The sequence below is a fragment of the Solanum stenotomum genome, chromosome 10 (genome assembly GCF_019186545.1).
Source record: "Solanum stenotomum isolate F172 chromosome 10, ASM1918654v1, whole genome shotgun sequence".
Taxonomy (NCBI): domain Eukaryota; kingdom Viridiplantae; phylum Streptophyta; class Magnoliopsida; order Solanales; family Solanaceae; genus Solanum; species Solanum stenotomum.
In genome coordinates, this window is record NC_064291.1 from 54,891,293 (window position 1) to 54,910,986 (window position 19,694).

Consider the following 19,694-nt stretch of genomic DNA (forward strand, 5'->3'; position numbering starts at 1 on the left):
GAGGGTAGGGGTGAGAAATTAAAAATTTGAAGTTGAATTTTTTTAAAAAAAACAAACTTAATTTTTTTTTGGAGGGGTGCGGGGGTGGTAGGGGAGGGGGTTGAGGGTAAGGGTGAAAAAAATTAAATTTTGAAGTAGAAAATATTTTTTAACAACAAACTTAAAATAAAAAAAAATTAAGGCGGGTGGTGGGGTGGTCGAGGGTAGTGGTGAAAAAAATGAAATTTTGAAATTGAAAATATTTTTTTGGGGTGCGGGGCTGGTGGGGGGAGTCAAGGGTGGGGTAAAAAAATTGAAAAGTTGAAAAATATTTTTTAAAATAAGCTTTAAATTTATTTTTTCAACAAAAAAATTGTAATTTGAAGTTCGAGGAAAGTTTTGGAAAATGTTTTCCTTAATTTTTGAAGGGAGGTCATTTCCTTAAATTTGAGAAAAATTAATTGATTTGGAAAACATTTAACCCAATCAAACATGAAAAAATTAGAAAATATTTTTCGAAAAATATTTTCCTTCATACCAAACACACCCTAAAATTATTTAAAGTTTAAACGTACGTCCACAAAACAATATATTTATGAGAATAAAACATACATTATAGAGCTGAAATATAAATCCTTAAACTTTGTGATTTTTTTCATGTGTTATACTTTTATAATAATTTTTTTTAACAATTTAATTAATGATTTTATATATATATATATATAGTAGTATTTAAACGGACATCCACAATATAATACATTTATACGAAAAAAACATATTATGAGCTGAAACTTGTAAATTCTTAAACTTCATCATTTTTTCATTTGTTATCCCTTTTTAAATAACTTTTTTTAACTATTTAATTAATGCTTATATATATGGATCTTTTACACTACAATTTAAAGATTTTGTTTGGACACATTGAAAACTTAATTGCGATAGTTACACAAATTATTACAAGCATTATATGACAACCTAATAACTTAATACTTTTTTAATAAAGTTAACATATTACCGAATGTTAGTCTAAATGTTATTTCGCAGAGTAATTTTATATATTTGCATAACATTAAAAAATAACGAAATATATTGACAATCCATTTAGATTGGTCAATATATTTAGTTTAAATGCCCAAACAGCCGTATGTTTTAATGAAGTACTTCCTCGGTTTTTAAACGAATGACTTAGTTTGACTTGAAACGGAGTTTAAGAAAAGAAATAAGACTTTTTAATTTCGTGATTATAAATNAGACAATTCTTTTTTAAACGGAGTGAGTATCTAAATATTACTCCATCCACTTTTAATTGTCATAAACTCATAATTTTCTTTTTTAGAGTCAAACGATAATAACTTTGACTATCACTTTAATATGTATTTCTCCATCATATTGATATGCAAAAGATTGGAATTTATAGTACTTTTTATATACTTTTTGATTATCTAAATTTTTATTTATAATATTAAATTAATATAATCTAATTTAACTTATCAAATTGACTTTCGAAAAACGCATGATAATTAAAATTTGAAGAAAATGATTAAGTGTTTCGATTCAAAAAAGTAGTCGACGTCATCTATTAAGAACGGGGCCAAAATCAGCCTCGATATTGTGACTAAACTCAACATTATGTCCAAGCCCAAGCCCATTTTCAGGGGTGTAGTTCCTTTGAACTCACAAACGCCACGTGGCAAAAGTTTAAGCCCCACGAATCAGTATAAATATTTCAATATTTAAAATTTTAAAGTAAAAAAAACAGTAACACACAAGTCACAACTACAAAAAGCCTCTAGCCACCTATGTCGCCACCACTACCACTTTCTGATTCCTCCGTCATGGATGGTTCCGGTGCTGGTTCCGACGAGTCACAATCGACTCGGTCCCGAGTTTTGGTGGAACGATTGCGATCATTGGAAGCGAGTTATGTGAAACTTAGGGAACAATTCAATTTGGTTTTGGAAGAAAAGAGTACTAGTAAGGATTCAGATGAAGATGCCCCGGGGTCGTATTGCGGCCCCGGAGTGTTCTATTCGGGGAATCCGTACAGAAATGTGTTGGAAGGTATGGGTCATGCACTTTACGTTACCAAAATTGGTACAGGGGAGATTATTTACTGGTAAGTATAGTGATCATTTTCAGCTCCTATTATGAAATCTTATCATTTTTATTACTTCATTCGTTTTAATTTGTTTGTCTTACTTTTTCTTTTAGTCTATTTTAAAAAGTTTGTTTTTTGACAATTCATGTGACATGGATCACAAAAATAAATAATGTTTTATACCGTATATGTTTAGTTCAACATGGATTTAAAAATATTTTTTAGTTTATTGAATTCTGTGTCAAGTCAAACTACACAAACAAATTGAAATAGAGGGAATACCGATTTAAATTTTTACGAGGAGCATTGGCGCAATGGTAAATTAAAGAGTATCCTTTCTAGATTTAGTATGTATAACATATATAGAACCCAATCTTTTTTGCCCAAATTCCATTTTTTTCGGATGACCAGTTCCAGCTTTGGCACACCTCGACTAATTACACGAGATACCTATCCCCTCCCATCAGCAAAAGGTACCAAGTAACTTTGTCCACCAAGGCTAAGACAAATGGAAAGAATTAGCTAGTGTTTTGTGTCTGCTAGAATTTGAACCTGAGACCTTATGACTCTCAACTACTTCATTTACCACTAAGTCACACCCTCGGATGCCCAAATTCTGTGTATATATATTAAGATATCTAGTAAACTTCTATAAATTTTATACTACTAATTCAGTTATTACTATATATTAACTCAAGTTTGTTGTAGGAACCAAGCTGCTGAGAAACTTTATGGATATAAAGACCATGAAGTAGTCGGACAGAGGTGTACTGAACTGCTTATTTGTGAAGAATATCATGAATTAGCTATGCATTATGTGAAAAGATTGAGCTGTGGACAATCATGGACGGATCAGTTTCCTTTTAAGAAGAGAACTGGTGAGATCTTTATGGCTATAGTGTCGAAAAGCCTAATGTACGAGGATGGTGAACTTTTTGGTGTTGTCACTGTCTCAAGTGATGCAGCTTTTTTAAATAAGATAAACTCGGAAAAATCAAGAACCTCTCAGTCGTCTAACGGACAACCTGGAAGGCGGGGAATAAATTTTAAAAGTACCGGGTGGCATCCACAGAGTCAAACTGCATCATTTGTTCCAAATCTGGTGGTTTGCTATTGCTTTGATTACTCATTGTGCTTATTAGTAACATTTTTGTGTTAGTTTAGTAAGTTACTAATTTGCCCTATGGTGTTCTATATTTTCAGGCCTCAAAAGTCTTCTCGTTTAATCGTGGAGAGGTTGCACACAGAGACCGAGAGGAGGTTGAAGTAGACACCATAGGAGGGCAATCACAAAAGCCACCTAGAGCACCCGTAAGTGTTTAGGTACTTAGGTTCTTTACCTTTTGTTTATCATCAACAAGATGTATGAGCAGGGGCAGAGGTAGAAGCTCATAATTAGATTCAGCAGAACTCAGTATCTTTTGCTCATATAATAAGAAATTCATTAAATATGTACATATTTAGAACTTAGTTATTAGCATTCAAGTCGACATTCTGTATTCCAGAACCCATAAAGTTGAAATCCTGGTTCCACATATGTATGAGATAAAGTTGTCATTTCAGGCTGCACGACTGAGTTTCAGTTTGCTAGGTAGGAAGAGCAGAGCTAATGCAGAAAGCTCAGAAATGGACGAGTCTCCGTTTGACATTGTGCAGCCTTCTAAACTAGTACTGTTCCTGCTTCCTTTCGTGCATAGGATATTTTTTGCTAGCTATGTCATGTTCCTTCTTGGCCTTCAGTCTACTTTACTGACCGTTTTTATACTAGTCTTACCTGTTTTATGAAAATCGTAGGTGGCGAAGGTCATGTCAAAGCTGAACATTACAGGATTTGGAAACATTGGAGGAGAAAAGTGTGGAAATATTCAACAGAATGGGCATGATGAAACTTTTGCTAATGTGAATATCACGGAACCTAATTTACCATCGTCTTCCGAGGGAAAATATACTCATGTTCTTGATGCCTATCATGATTTCCAGAATATACTGAAAGGGTCATGTTTTACTCAACAAAGAACGATTGCTCCTGAAAATGCACAAATAACATCCACTGATGTCACAGAGGGTCGTATAGCTACCTGCTCCAGAAAGTTCGACGACCAAATCAATGCTAACTATCATAAGCTGCAAATAGGAAACTCAAAACTTTCAGTGATAGAAGATTTATCAGGACAGCAGCTAGAAAACCAACAGTCCCGGAAGTCAGGGGAGAACACTGGAAGCAGCCATGGAAGCTCATCAAACAAAAATGAGAATGAGTTGAGCTTGATAGTACATTGTGAAATACGTTGGGAAGACATCAGCCTAAGCGAAGAAATTGGACAAGGTAAATCATGAGAATATCGTACCAATGTTATTGACATAGTTCAATTTGGTTATTGCACATATGTGATGTTGGCCAAAGGTAGTTGAGAAGAAATTACCTAGTTGTTAGAGATATATTTGTACACTCATTGCCTCAATCGCTGTAATATTTCCTTTTTCAGGTGCATTCGGCGTTGTGTATCATGGAATTTGGAAAGGATCAGTAATTTCCTAGTTCACAATGTTCTTTTCACATTATGAGGACAGTGAAACAATATCTCATTTTTATGGTATTTGTGTCTTTTCTCCTTTTTGATCCTTCAGGATGTTGCTGTTAAGGTTTTCTTTGGGAACCAACACGGCGAGACAACTTTGCTTGACTACAAAAAGGAGGTATGTGATGCCATCAAATAGTCATTGAATTAACCATATTAACAGATTTTTAATTGAGATTCAATGTCTTCAGATTGACATAATGAAAAGACTTAGACATCCGAACGTGCTATTATTTATGGGAGCAGTAAGTTCACAAGAAAAGCTTGCCATTATCACCGAGTATATGCCCAGGTAATGAAGCACAGCAATGTCATCTTGGCATGGTCTTGGTTATGACATAAAACCTAGATAGACAATAATATCACGTACGTTCATCACGTGTTTCAGGGGAAGTCTTTTTAAAGTACTTCACAGGAATAATCCGCCACTAGACCTCAAAAGACGTCTTAGGATGGCCCTTGATGTGGTTTGTTTCTCTGCTTGGACTCATAAATATGTGTAAAAAAGAATTCATGGTTTTTTTCACTCTTTCTTTTGTTTGATTTAGGTTAGGGGTATGTGTTACTTGCATCGACGGAACCCTCCTATAGTACATAGAGATCTTAAATCTTCAAACCTGCTTGTGGATAAAAGCTGGACTGTCAAGGTCTTCATTTCTCTGTTCAACCTTTAAATTTACTCATGGTGAAGCCATTTTACGAATTACGGAATACTATATAAGATTATTGGTGTCTCTTTCCTTAGGTTGGAGATTTTGGCCTTTCAAAATTGAAACATGCTACTTTCTTAACAGCAAATTCTGGACGAGGGACGGTATGCATCTCAGCCTTTTATTTTGCTCTTTTTTTGTGGTGACATTGGATATGATAATGCTGTTACTTGTCCCTCACAAAATTTTACTCTGCTGTTATCGTTGCAGCCGCAGTGGATGGCTCCTGAAGTACTTAGAAATGAACCTTCAACAGAGAAGTAAGTTTTACAAGATTTACTTTCTGTTTTATTTTGCTTATGTTAGTTAACTTTGATGATGTAATGCGAAACCAATTGTTAAACTTGAGCCATTGGTGGGGCTCTTTTTTTCGCTGACAAATTGTGTTGGATTATATAATCACTGGATTGTTTTGTTCTTTTGGCCGATTTTGCATAGTTTATCCTATTTATTGGTTTTGATAAAGGTTTTTAGGCATGTTGTTGCATGCTGCTTCACATTCTACATAATTAACATCAGTTGCAATGGCTATCTTGATGTAGTCCTTCCGCTGTTGTGCAGATCTGACGTCTTCAGTTTCGGTGTGATCTTATGGGAACTAATGACTGAATCTATTCCGTGGAAGGACCTTAATCCTTTACAGGTACCTCGATGTTTCTTTCACTATGTTCGGTGTTAATATGCCTGCAAATGATGATAGTATGTTAGTATCCCACATTGGTGGTGAATGTGACAATTTGTCTTCTTAAATGGTCTTTAGACAATCGTCACCTCACGAGCTAGTTTTTGAGATTGAATTAAGTTCAACGTTCATTTTCTTATCATAGCAAGCTGGTCTGTACTGGGATCAAAGTAGTTTATTTATTTGAAGGTTGTCGGAGTTGTTGGATTCATGGATGGTAGGCTGGATATTCCGCTAAAACTTGATCCTCATGTTTCAGCTATTATCCTTGATTGTTGGCAAAGGTGCTTTCCTCTGCTTTCTGTTGATATTGTAAACTATGTTGCTCGGACTTTCCAAAAATGTTGTTGCATTCATGTCAAGTCAGCCAATAAAGGCATAAAACACTACTTTTGGAGGATTTGACGTGCAACCGTTAGACGTTTTTGAAGAGTCCAAGCAACATAGATCAATTGTGAATGAACTAGAACTAAGCCTTTGTTTTGTACCTATGAAACAGTAAACCAGAACTTCGTCCATCATTCGAAGACATTAGCCGAAGAATGACAGATATAATTCTCTCATTTGGTGGATTGACATCCAGGAAGAACTCAGGAGGAATGGTATCAAACACAGATTGAAAAGCTACTCAAGATAAAACAACCTATACAAAAACATGAAGCCGATATAGCGATCGAATCGACAATGGACAACAATGTTCTTTCTCTATGTAATGTAAAATTTTCTGTTAATGCTTCTGCATAAAATAGAAGGAGTGTATTATTAAGAGCATATTGTAGGACGGTATAAAATGATTTTGATTCTCTACTTAGAATATTTTTTTCTTATAAAGTAATCTTTTTTATGTCTCAATTTCAATTAGTTTATGAATTATGAGTGACTTGTATTCCAAAAAAAAAATGTAATAACTCAATAATAAAGTATGAAGTGTGGATTTTTGTATTCCCAAAATATGTAGTGGTAACTTTGATGCTTTACATTTGTGTTGAACATCTAAAACCTAAGTTGCTCAGACTTTCTAGAAATGTTGCAGCACCCGTGTTGTGTCCTTCAAAAATGCACTATTTTCAAAGGATTCGACACATACCTGATAATATTTTTTGAGGAATCCAAGCAATATAGTGACGGTAAGGGTATATGTAAGTCATTTGTATAACAGTACGGTATATATATATGAGTCAGTTTCATAACGAGAGGTATGTTAGCTCTAAATGACAAAGTTAATGGTATATCAAACTATTTTTCCTATTACATATACAATAAATGAAGATTAAAAAGGGAATATAATAATTTATAAGTAATCCAATATGATATATAGGTTAAAGGGAAAATTACGAGGTTAAACAAACTTATTCTACTTAATTACTCATCATAGCTATAGTTTGCTATAATTACCACTCGCGACTAACATTATCCATTAATTATGTGGGCTGACTCGAATTTGTATAATTAGTCACGTTTGTATATGTATAATTTGCCAGAATATACAAATAAATATGCATAATATACAATTATCTAACCGATATACATATACAATTCACCTCTCTCCCATTCTCTGTCCTCTCTCGCTCGCCTCTTTCCTCCCTCTCCCAATCTCGCTCGCCTCTCTCCTCCCTCTCTCAATCTCGCTTGCCATACAAATGCATATGTATAATATACAATTATCTAACCGATATACATATACATATACAATTCAACTCTCTCCCACTCTCTGTCCTCTCTCGCTCGCCTCTCTCATCCCTCTCCCAATTTCGCTCCTCCCTCCTCCCTCTCCCAATCTCGCTTGCCATATATACAAATACATACGTATAATATACAATTATCTAACTGATAGACATATACAATTCACCTCTCTCCCACTCTTTGCCCTGTCTCTCGCCTCTCGCCTCTCTCTTCTCTCTCCCAGTCTCGCTTGCCTCTCTCCTCTCTATAACATGTAGCTACGAATTGTAATTATCAAACTATAAATATGAAAAATAATTCGGCTATTTTTGAGTAGTTATATGTGAACGTTCATCATAGGTTAACTATTGCGTGAAGTTATACTAATCTACTCTGACTTGCTTATCAAAATGATTTATATAATTATATAAATATTTAAAATATAAATTAATATTTAATAGTAATAAATTAAATAATGTCGAGACGAAAAGTATTTTGGAAGCGGTAGTGCTGTGGGCAGGAAAGAGCAAGGGGTAGCTAGGTAGCACGTGAATACTGAATCAGTCGTTTTGTCAAATAAAAATATAGAGACAGAATTATTATGTTTAGTCATTTCATCAGATTCTCATATATATTGAGACACTGCCTAATTTGCCGTCTAAGACAAGTTATTAACAACTCATTTCATCAATACTGACAGCATGTAAATATAATAAATTAAATTAATATTCTTTCTGTTTCATATTATTTAATTCCATATTAAAATTAATTATTTCATTTTTCTTGTCTAATATACACAAAATAAATACGAAGAGAGTAGTAATACTGCTCATGATTAATTAATTGCAAAAGGGAAAAAGAAGAAAAACAAATGTTTCTTTAATTAAACACGAGGAAGTTGTACTTTTCAGAATTTAGATACTCTATTATTAATCCAATAATAAATTATAGAGTACATTTCATCATTTTGACTCTTTCTTCCAATGGACATAAAAGTCCTCAGTACAAATTTCATGGTCAATAGAGAGTCCAACACTTTTTTCCAGCAGAAAACAGCTCAGTATATAACGTTTATACCAGCAAATCAAAAAAATAAATAATAATCAAATCGATTTAATTCCAATTTGATATATTACAAAAATCAAAGAATCGAACACTCACCTCAAATTTTCAAAAATATGTTGCTGTAATTGACTAGAGTCAATGCATGACAAATGTATATATAAATATATAGAATATCATATAAAAATTGAAAACTTTAACACCACAGTTTGAATATTTTGATTTTTGATATGCATGTTGAAAAAAGTTTAGTATTCGATATAGTATCTGATATTACAAATAAAAATTGAATATCATCCTGAAATGTATATTTCTATATAAAATTCATATATATATAATAAAATACTAGTAAATATATAAAATAGTAACTAATTATTTAGATGTAGAAGTTTTAAAACTATTTTATCTTGATTTAACTTTTTTGTGATTGATTAACAAAGAAAATTGTGTGTACTTTATATTAAATATTTTTACATGTATGATATAGTTAATACATTTCTTGAAAAGTCAAAGTCATGATTTTTTATTATACAAATATATGTAAATTGAAGTTGACCAAACTATGATAACCAATCTATTATATTATAAAACATCGAAATCAAATTATAAAATATCGAACCTTATCAAATTATTTTAATATAATATCTTACAAACGTTATATCAAAACTATCGAACCAAAACTTTTTAATATCGTAAATTATCGAATTGAATTTTCAATATCGTAACAGTAATTGGACGGCCCATCTTTGTTGACCAAGTTCTTACATGTGTGACTCGTGTCATTCACCTTTGACATGTTCTCCAATTTTACTTCACCAGTAAATTCTTTTTTTTTTAATTCTACCCTTTGATTATAAATTTAGTTAAAATATAAAAGAAAATTATATTAATAATATATTGTAAAAAAAAAATTGAAATTATGTATATACACATAAGTTATTTATTCAGAAAAAGTTGTAAGTGAAACTGAAGTTTCCCCCCAAAAAAGATAAATATTATTATTATCATATTTAAGGTTAGTGAATAATAAATATAATAAATAAATAAATATTAAAAAGACTATACTATAAATTTGTCTTGTAATGAGCTACATTACGACATATAGTATGGCGGGGGGGAGGGTGGGGGGGGGTGGGGATTATGGGAATATTTATGTCAGGAGTAGTCTATAGAGACTACAAAACTGAGATTTTTAGTAATAGATTACAAGATTTATTTGTATAGCAGTTTTGCCAGGAATCTATGCTCACGAGCCACTGCCCACAGCCGAAAGTTATACTTCTTTCCACTAAAAAATAGATAAATTATTTCGTTTCGTTTTTCGATAGTCAATTTATGATTATTCGAATAAATAAATAAATACACATTCCATAATGTTAATATAATAAATGATTCAAAATATTTCTTCTAAAAATCATAACAGATAAATTAATAAGGAGGGAGTAACTTTAACTACAAATTTATAGGAATGTCATTTTGAGTAGAGTGCAGGGCAATTTTTACCTTTGTAACCTTCAAGTATTGGTAATTAGTAACTTAAAGAATATTCCTTTTTGGATCTATAGTTTAATATCAAATGGTATCACACTAGAATTTGGATTTTGCTAACATGTGCCCCTACTCCCTAACATCAAAATGTGTTTTTTATTACTTAATAATGAAAAGAATTTTACTTGAGTAACGTGCAGAGTAATTTTACCCTTTTAACCTTCAAGGATTAGCAATTGGTAACTTGAAGAATATTTCTTTTGGATTAATATCGAAAACGTGATATACCAATAAAGAAAAGATTTTTTTTAAGGGTGATTGTGAATTGTTTACAATATACATAATTTATATGTTACTATAGCGGCCAATTAAAGATTTTTTTAAAAAAAATTAATCCGAATTTTAAAAAAAAAATCCAATTTATTTGATGTATTTTTTAGCCTGTCAAAAATAATACCTTTGTTTAAAAAAGAATGACCTCATTTCCTTTTTAGTCAGTTTAAAAAAAAATGACTTTTTTCTTTTTTGGGTAACATTTTAATTTCAGCTTTTCACGTGACATGTTTAAGGCCACAAGATTAAATGACAATTTTGTACGTATGACATAACTTTAATTTAGGACAACAAGATTCAAAAGTCTTCTTTATTTTCTTAAAATTCTTACCAAGTCAAATCAGACTATTCTTTTTTAAACGGAGGGAGTAATATCTTTAATACTTAAAAAATATTTAACTTTTTTCTTATTGAGACAATTTACAATCACACAACTATTTATAATTTGTTCAATACCATGAATTTCAACCATTTTTTTTATTGTCTCAATCTATGTGAAAATGTTTGATTTGATATTAAATTTTAAAAGAAAAACAGAAGACATTTCATCTGATTTAAGGCAAATCATGTTTTTTTCTCATATTTATAAATTATTTCATTAAAAATAAAATAAGAGATTGAAAATGTAATTATTAATATATCATTCTTTTTTAAGCGGACGTAAAAATAAAGAGCGTCACACTTACAATAGTAAGACTATATTATGTTTGGTCAAATAATATTGCATAAAATTGAATAAAGCAAGTATATATGCAATCAAATAACTCAGTAATGACATCGTTTGTCAAAACATTTTCATGGTTGATTTAGTGAGATAATGTTAAACATGTATACAAATATTTAACGTTTAAATTTCATATAGCTATTAAAATTAAATGTATGTAAAAATTATTTTAATGATTTTGTTTATCAAAAAGAAAAAATGTATACGTTAACCAGTTTGACCAAACAAAATAGGTACTAGTCCTAGTTGAGGTGTCTAAGTGAATTATGCGTACAATTTTAAGGGGCCGCCGATGACTTAAGTCATGTAAAAAAAGACAAATATCAATAGTCGTCTTTCATGAAGTTATAACCATAATTGATAGCACCATTTAAGTATAATCTTTTTTAAAAAAAAATATTCGCTTTAAAATTTACGTGCATGACTTTAATGATACTTATAATAAATATTTTATTTTGCAACAACATTTTTTAATAAAATATTATTATAATATTTAAGTACGATTGTGGTAAAAGTTAATTTTATAAAGAATGTATTGTTACAATAAATGTTATTATTTTCATAAGTCAAATGATATTATTAAAAAACATAACAAGAAAATATGATTTTTTGGGAGAAAATCAAATTGTTATAATAACGAATGATTTGTTATAATAAGACTGAATTATTTGTTATAATAAGACTGAATTGTATTTTATGAGAAGGCAACCATAATTTAGAGGAAAGCTCCTTTATCAATGGACCAATTAAGTACTACTAATTTGTCAACCTAAGTCAAGATAAGATTACCTAACATAAATTTATGTTTAGAGGTAATTGTATCCTTAATCACTCCGTAATTTTGCGAAAAGGTTATCACTTATCACCATTTCACTCCACGCTACTGTTGTTTAGAGAAGAATTATACTCCCTTCGTCTCTAATTATTTGTCAATTTTTGAATTGATACACTCATTAAGAAAAACAATGATTGATATAATGAGTTTACCATTTTACTCATTAATTATGAAATAGATGAATTAAAAACTTTAGAGTTTTAAAAGTTTCTATTTTTTTCAAAGTAATTAATTAAGGGTATAATAAGTAAAATTTTTTGTCCTTTTTTGATTAGTCAAAATGGATAAATAATTATGAACAACTAAAAAAAGAAAGGATAAATAATTAGGGAAAGAGGAAATGCTATTGCTTCGTTGTTCTCTCTAGTGTCTATATACGGTAAATAAAGTTTTCCAAATATAGCAAATAAATATAAAAATGACAAAAATAGTCTCTTTTGTTGGTCCTTTGGGTTTTGGAATGAAATTTATTTTTTATATTAATGTTATTGTTCTAATTTTTAATTATTTTAAAATGTATATGTTATAATTATATTATTCAAAGGTTATTTTTTACATTTAAAAAATNTTAAGTCATGTAAAAAAAGACAAATATCAATAGTCGTCTTTCATGAAGTTATAACCATAATTGATAGCACCATTTAAGTATAATCTTTTTTTAAAAAAAATATTCGCTTTAAAATTTACGTGCATGACTTTAATGATACTTATAATAAATTTTTTATTTTGCAAACAACATTTTTTAATAAAATATTATTGTAATATTTAAGTACGATTGTGGTAAAAGTTAATTTTATAAAGAATGTATTGTTACAGTAAATGTTATTATTTTCATAAGTCAAATGATATTATTAAAAAATCATAACAAGAAAATATGATTTTTTGGGAGAAAATCAAATTGTTATAATAACGAATGATTTGTTATAATAAGACTGAATTATTTGTTATAATAAGACTGAATTGTATTTTATGAGAAGGCAACCATAATTTAGAGGAAAGCTCCTTTATCAATGGACCAATTAAGTACTACTAATTTGTCAACCTAAGTCAAGATAAGATTACCTAACATAAATTTATATTTAGAGGTAATTGTATCCTTAATCACTCCGTAACTCTGTGAAAAGGTCATCACTTATCACCATTTCACTTCACGCTACTGTTGTTTAGAGAAGAATTATACTCCCTTCGTCTCTAATTATTTGTCCATTTTTGAATTGATACACCTATTAAGAAAACAATGATTGATATAGTGAGTTTATCATTTTACTCATTAATTATGAAGTATATGAATTAAAAACTTTAGATTTTTAAAAATTTCGATCTTTTTCAAAGTAATTAATTGAGGGTATAATAAGTAAATTTTTTTATCCTTTTTTAATTAGTCAAAATGGACAAATAATTATGAATAACTAAAAAAAAAGATAAATAATTAGCGAAAGAGGAAATGCTATTGCTTCGTTGTTCTCTCTAGTGTCTATATACGGTAAATAAAGTTTTCCAAATATAGCAAATAAATATAAAAATGACAAAAATAGTCTCTTTTGTTGGTCCTTTAGGTTTTGGAATGATTTTTTTTTTATATAATGTTCTTGTTCTAATTTTTAATTATTTAAAAATGTATATGTTATAATTATATTATTCAAAGGTTATTTTTCACATTTTAAAAGTATAAATAATCCAACTCATTTTGGCCATTGATTTATTTTTAAGATTAATAAGCTAGTGTTTGACCATACATTTTAAAATATTTTTGGCAAGTCGTGTTTGGGTGAAGTTTCACCATGAGTTTGGTCCTAGATTATGGGAGAAATCTTTGACTTTTTAAAAATATATGATTTATATCCATAAGTTCTAAAACTTATTATAATTATCCATAAGTTTGTATTATCATTTTAAAATGAAAATCTTTCGTGAAAAGTCACGACAACGAACATAATTAATATGAATTTGAAAAAAAAAAATATCATTGATTTTTCTACGAAAATCTACTATAACTACTTGTAATTACAAGTAACTTTGAAAAGCAAGTTCGAATAAAAATTGTATAAAATATGTATATAACAACATAAATTTTGTACAACAAGCTATGAATAAAATTTAATCCAAAACTATAAATTATGAGTGTTTTTATTAAATATAAAATTTGGGTAATTTTTATTTTTTTTTAAATTCCCAAATTCTAGTGTTTTTAAGAACTTAGAAACTGGAGTTGTTTACCAAATATATTTGCTAAGTAATAATAACAAAGTATATGGCCAAACAGGCCTAAGTGAAAGGGTATTATTCTCTAAATCCAATATTTTTTCTTAGTTACCAAAAAAAAGAAAAAGGACTAAAGTCTTCTTTTTTTCTTTTAACATTTTGAATTTTTTATATTGGGGTGGTTGGCATAGGGCAATTTGGTCAATTCACATAATACAATTCCCAGCATTGGAGTAAATATTACTTCCCACTGTTCACAATAAATTACACAGAGTTGACAATCCCAAGTAGTAGTAGAAGAAGAAGCACATTATTTTTAAATTCTCTCACATTTCACACAAATCTCTCTTCTTCTTCCTCCTCTCTCTCTCTCTCTCACTCTCTTCACTTCCATTTCTCTGCAAAAACAGAAAAAAAAGAAGAAAAAAATGTTCTTTTTAATCCAATTTCTATGTTCTTTTGAATAAATGGGCAAAGCATCCAAATGGTTTAGAGGTCTTCTTGGCCTAAAAAAGCAGGACCCATCATCTTCCTCTAACCAAAATCCAAAACCCACAAAGAAAAAATGGAGCTTTGTTAAATCTTACAGAGAAAAAGACTCCAACTTTGTTAAGGGTACTGATAAAGAATCATCAAACTATGGTCGTGTTGTGTCAAATTCACTTCAAAACGGTGCTGTTGGATGTAGCGTTGATTCGTCAAATCGAGCGATTGCGGTGGCGGAAGCAACGGCCGTCGTAGCCGAAGCTGCTATCGCCGCCGCTCAAGCCGCCGCTGCGGTTGTGAAGCTTACTAATAGTGGTAGAGCTACTACTACCACAACTAATGGTGGTGCCGCTGCTGTTACGATGTGGAACGGCATTTCTCTCAGCTCCTCTGCGGTGGTTGGTAAAGGAAAGGGAGTCGCCGCCGGCAACCGTGAAAATTGTGCCGCCGTTGTTATTCAATCACATTTCCGAGCTTATTTGGTTAGTAGTTAGTTTAAATAATTTGATGATTTTAACTTATTTATAGTAATAATATGATAAAAAATTAATCTTTTACATGTAGTTACAGCTAATCTGCATTATTAGTTATTGCAAACAGTTAGTTTTCATGCGAATTGCAACAACAAAGATAGAGAGGCTGTTTCCGATAATTTTTATGTGAATTGATATGAGTGAAAATTCTACTTTTTTCACATTGATTGAAAGCTGTTTTACCTATGTCCTTTATTGCTGTGTTTTTTTTTCATAATAAACAAACCAACGTAGCTCGTTGTGTACCTATTTGTTATCCTTTTTTCAAGGAAAAAATGATCTTTTTTTGTTTTGTGGGGTAGAGGGGTGAAGGGGGTGGGTGGTTTAAGAGTTGGAACATTGGTGAAGGGGAATGTAGAAGAGGAGATATGGGGCCAATGTAGGAACCGTGTGGACCTGAAGATCTAAAAATAGAAATATTATGGTTAGGTTGAAGTTTTCAAGATTTATTAAAAAATATATAGAAATGGGATAAAGTGTACTTTTTTGTAAAAATATTAGTAACTGTGCTAAAGTGAATTCCAAGAAGAGTAGTTTCCTATTATGTGTTTCTATTGTTTTATATGTTTTACTTTGATTAGTAGTATGTTTTTTGTACATTGCTGCAACTGTAGTGTTACTGTAACAGCCAGCAAGCAAGGTGACTAGCACTGTTTGATGATGTTAAAGTTGCGTGTATTTGGTTTTGTGGTACTCTTTTGTTTCTCATATGATGTAAAACTTGACCAAAACTAAGGTAAAAGTTTTTGAATTTTTTTGGGTATTTTGAGCATCATAGATGATGACTGGAACCTGATAAGCACTTTATTTTGGTTAGGCATTGAGGAATTTCATATTAATGTCTCTTGGTTAATATGGCTAATTGTTAGGTAACTTAGTTCAGTATGTGGAAACATCATAAATTCTTTGCCCTGAGGGAAAAGGTTTATATGTTCAGCTGTTCTTTTGGACCACTTGGTGAATTAGTTGATAATTGATATGTATTGAGTTTTTTTTACTATCGGTAAATTTTAGTCTTGTATTGGAGTTCTTGATAGTTTTGTGGCTCATCTGTGTTGTTTGGACTCTAAAAATGTCGCTGCACTACTTTTGGATGATTCGACACGCACATGTTGACGTTTATGAAATGTCTGAGCAACATAGTCCCAATTTTGTTTTACGGAAAAGGAGATGAGAACTTTTTTGTGTAGTACAATTGCTTTGTCTTTAGAGAGTTGGCAGTCAGAAGCTGTTATGGTACTACTCATTTTTCATTTCTTTATTAGAAGGTTGGTTGAATTGTCATATGTCTCAATCTTCTGAAAATGTCAGACTTCACTTTAGAAGAAGATTTCAGAGGTGTGAAAATGAAGTTTTAAGGCGCCAACACCTTTGAAAATTTTCATGCTTTTCTGTGCTATGACATCATCACAATTCACAAACTAGTTACTGTTACACTATTTGTTTTGCCAATTAATTGCATTTTATGGTCTTAATATGTAATCTGAAGTCGAGGAGAGCTTTACGAGCGTTGAAGGGACTGGTGAAGCTTCAAGCACTGGTGAGAGGTCACATTATTAGGCAACAGACTGCTGATTATCTACGGCAAATGCAAGCAATATCCAGAGCTCAGTCGAGGGCTCGTGCTGGACGATCTCAGATCTCAGGATCCCCTCATTCAAGCACCAAGTCTGTTCAATTTCTTCATGTAAGCAATAACAATCTTCCTTCCCTCCAATTGTACAAATTTGAAGAAAATTCCTATTTCTTAAAGACTGCTGTACTAAAGTTATGGTCTTGAATAGAAGTTCCTACTTTGATAAAGATTATTCGTCGAGTATAAAGATGCTTACTTTAACCATTCACTTCAGTCCCCCACACCTTTCTACCATCTACTGTAAAGATGCCACTCTTTTTTTCCTCTTATAATAGTCGCTATTCTGAAAGTGGTTAAACATGTCATGTGACTCTAAAGTTCTTTTACATGTCACGCGGGTTTCTTTTTAAAAATGAGTTAACGCACGTAATCTTTTTTTAGCCGAAAACCTGTCCCCTGTACTGTGTAAGTTAGCTCTAAGCTGCCTATGATTGATCAAGTGTGTTCTTAACGTGTAGGATCCCACAACTCCAGAGAAATTCGAGCATGTTATCCGCGCAAGGAGCTTGAAGCATGATGAAACGTCTATGCTCAAGGTATCATATGCTTGTTTAGTGCAGCAACTATTTTAATTGTTAATGACTAACTTGGAGTGTTAATAATGCAGAGGAATACCTCGAAATCAAATTGGAAGGTAATTGATTCGGAAAAGGCACGAATTAGACCTCACGGATCTTCTGCAAGAACTAGTTCTATTGATGATGAAAAGAGTGACAAGATCCTCGAGATAGATACCGGGAAACCATATGTTACACCTAAACAAAGGAACCTCTTCCACTCCTCACATCTTAGCTTGAACTCTGACCAATACAGCTATAGCTTAACAACGTCGAAGGAATCAACAGCTCATCAAACGGTTCCCAGTCCGTCGTCCTGTGGAAATCAACCTCTTAGTCCCCTGAAGTTCAATGAAGATCTTGATGAAGCTTGCTTCTGCACTGCTGACAATAGCCCTCAGTTTTACTCGGCTTCATCTAAGGGCGGTAGTTCAAAGAGAGGACCGTTTACACCAACTAAGAGCGACGGTTCAAGAAGCTATATGAGTGGTTACTCTGATCATCCCAACTACATGTCCTACACAGAGTCCTCCAAGGCTAAGGTACGTTCAATGAGCGCACCTAAACAAAGGCCTCACTACGAGAGATCAAGTTCAACAAAAAGGTACTCGATTCACGGGTGCAGTGAGTCGAGAAACAACTCACAAAAGGGTTCTTTTTATGCCAACTTCACTGGTAAAGCTTATCCCGGTTCTGGTCGGTTGGACCGGCTTGGAATGCCTGTTATCAGGGCAGATCCATCTGGATTCAGTGGTGGTCTTCGTCACAGATATTAAGCAGACATTGTAGTTGAAAACTAACCAGATGTAGCTAATTATGAATATCTAATGTCTTGTGTTTAGGCCATGGTGCTAATGTGAAGCATTTTATGCCTAGTTGGTAAGAGAATGCAATCTCTTGGTTGTGAAAAGTATTTGATTCAAGTTCCTTTGGGTATTGAGTTGTTTTTGTTAGAGAGCGTTATACTCCTTATGTGGGATTTTGGCTAATTCGAATTTAGTTGGGCTTCAATGTGTGCACTTAAAATTGGGAAACTATATCAAGGCCCCTTTGTTTTCCAAATTACAAACTATACTCACATTTCAACTTTTTTTACTTTTTTAAATGATTCAACCCTCCAACATGAACTGAATTCAGCACTGATTAAAACAAAACAAAAAAAAGATTCAATGCAGGCAGTCTGGCACCTTCTATTTAAGCATATCTTACAATTTCCCATGAGGATCTTTGTCTTTATAATTTTAAACATGAGATTTATGGGTCCACAATAATAACAGGATGAATAGATAAGGTATGGCTTTTGGGACCATCATGGCAGTATTTTTTGGGGTAGACTTGTTCCAAATATTGATCAAGACTTCCCATTTATTCACTTTTTACAGGTCTGTAGATTTTGAAGTAATATAATAACATAAAGTAAGTAGTAGTTGGATGTGTTAAAAGTAGGAAAAGATGGAAAGTATCATCATGGGATTTTTTGACAAAATCTCTTTTCAGTTTTGCCCTGTTCCGATATAATTCGAACTCAAAAACTAGCTTATATACGAAGATTAGAACTCATTCCATCAGTTAATGTAGGACTTAAACACAAGTACACCAACACTTAATTGAAGAGTAGATTATGAGTATGGGTGACAAATAAGCGATTTCCTCTCTAAATTTGAATGGATTAAAATGAGTTGAATCAAGAAATAATCATTCATAGATCTATTAAAAGAAAGTTAATTAATTGAGAAGGGTGAGTCAAGATGGATTAAACAATGAACCGTACAATAACAACTATATATCTTGTGTAATCTTACAAGTTGGATCTGGGGAGGTAGGAGTGTATGTAGCCTTATCCCTAATTTGTGCACGTAGAGAAACTGTTTTCAATACATCTCTGTCTCAAGTAAAACATATTAAAAGTTAATAAAAGTTTTCGTTTTTACAATATCATATAAAATAAAAGCAAGTTATTTTGTTTCTCATGAATCAAGTTAACCCAAATAGGTCCAATTTGGGCATATCAAAATGAATATAATTCAAATATTATATTTTCGTGAGCTAATTTTATTGCTCCGAGATACGAACATTGAGAAGCACAGATAGGGGTCGATGATTCTAAGTTCTAACTAATAGTGGGGCA

General features: G+C 31.6%; 2 protein-coding genes across 2 annotated transcripts; both read left to right on the forward strand.

Moving 5' to 3' along the window:
- Nucleotides 1–2,871: 2,871 nt before the first annotated feature.
- LOC125842073 (uncharacterized) lies at nt 2,872–6,712 on the forward strand. Its single transcript, XM_049521273.1, has 14 exons — nt 2,872–3,179; nt 3,281–3,388; nt 3,641–3,745; nt 3,872–4,403; nt 4,564–4,604; nt 4,706–4,774; nt 4,848–4,948; nt 5,045–5,123; nt 5,205–5,303; nt 5,402–5,470; nt 5,577–5,626; nt 5,928–6,009; nt 6,238–6,332; nt 6,548–6,712. The coding sequence occupies exons 1-14, from the start codon at nt 2,886–2,888 to the stop codon at nt 6,666–6,668; spliced, it is 1,845 nt and encodes a 614-aa protein (XP_049377230.1). The 5' UTR covers nt 2,872–2,885; the 3' UTR covers nt 6,669–6,712.
- A 7,928-nt stretch (nt 6,713–14,640) lies between these two features.
- Nucleotides 14,641–18,344, forward strand: LOC125841936 (protein IQ-DOMAIN 22). The gene is made up of 4 exons (XM_049521124.1): nt 14,641–15,322; nt 16,863–17,060; nt 17,468–17,545; nt 17,617–18,344. Exons 1-4 carry the CDS (start codon nt 14,822–14,824, stop codon nt 18,340–18,342), a joined length of 1,503 nt encoding a protein of 500 aa, XP_049377081.1. The 5' UTR covers nt 14,641–14,821; the 3' UTR covers nt 18,343–18,344.
- Nucleotides 18,345–19,694: the final 1,350 nt, after the last annotated feature.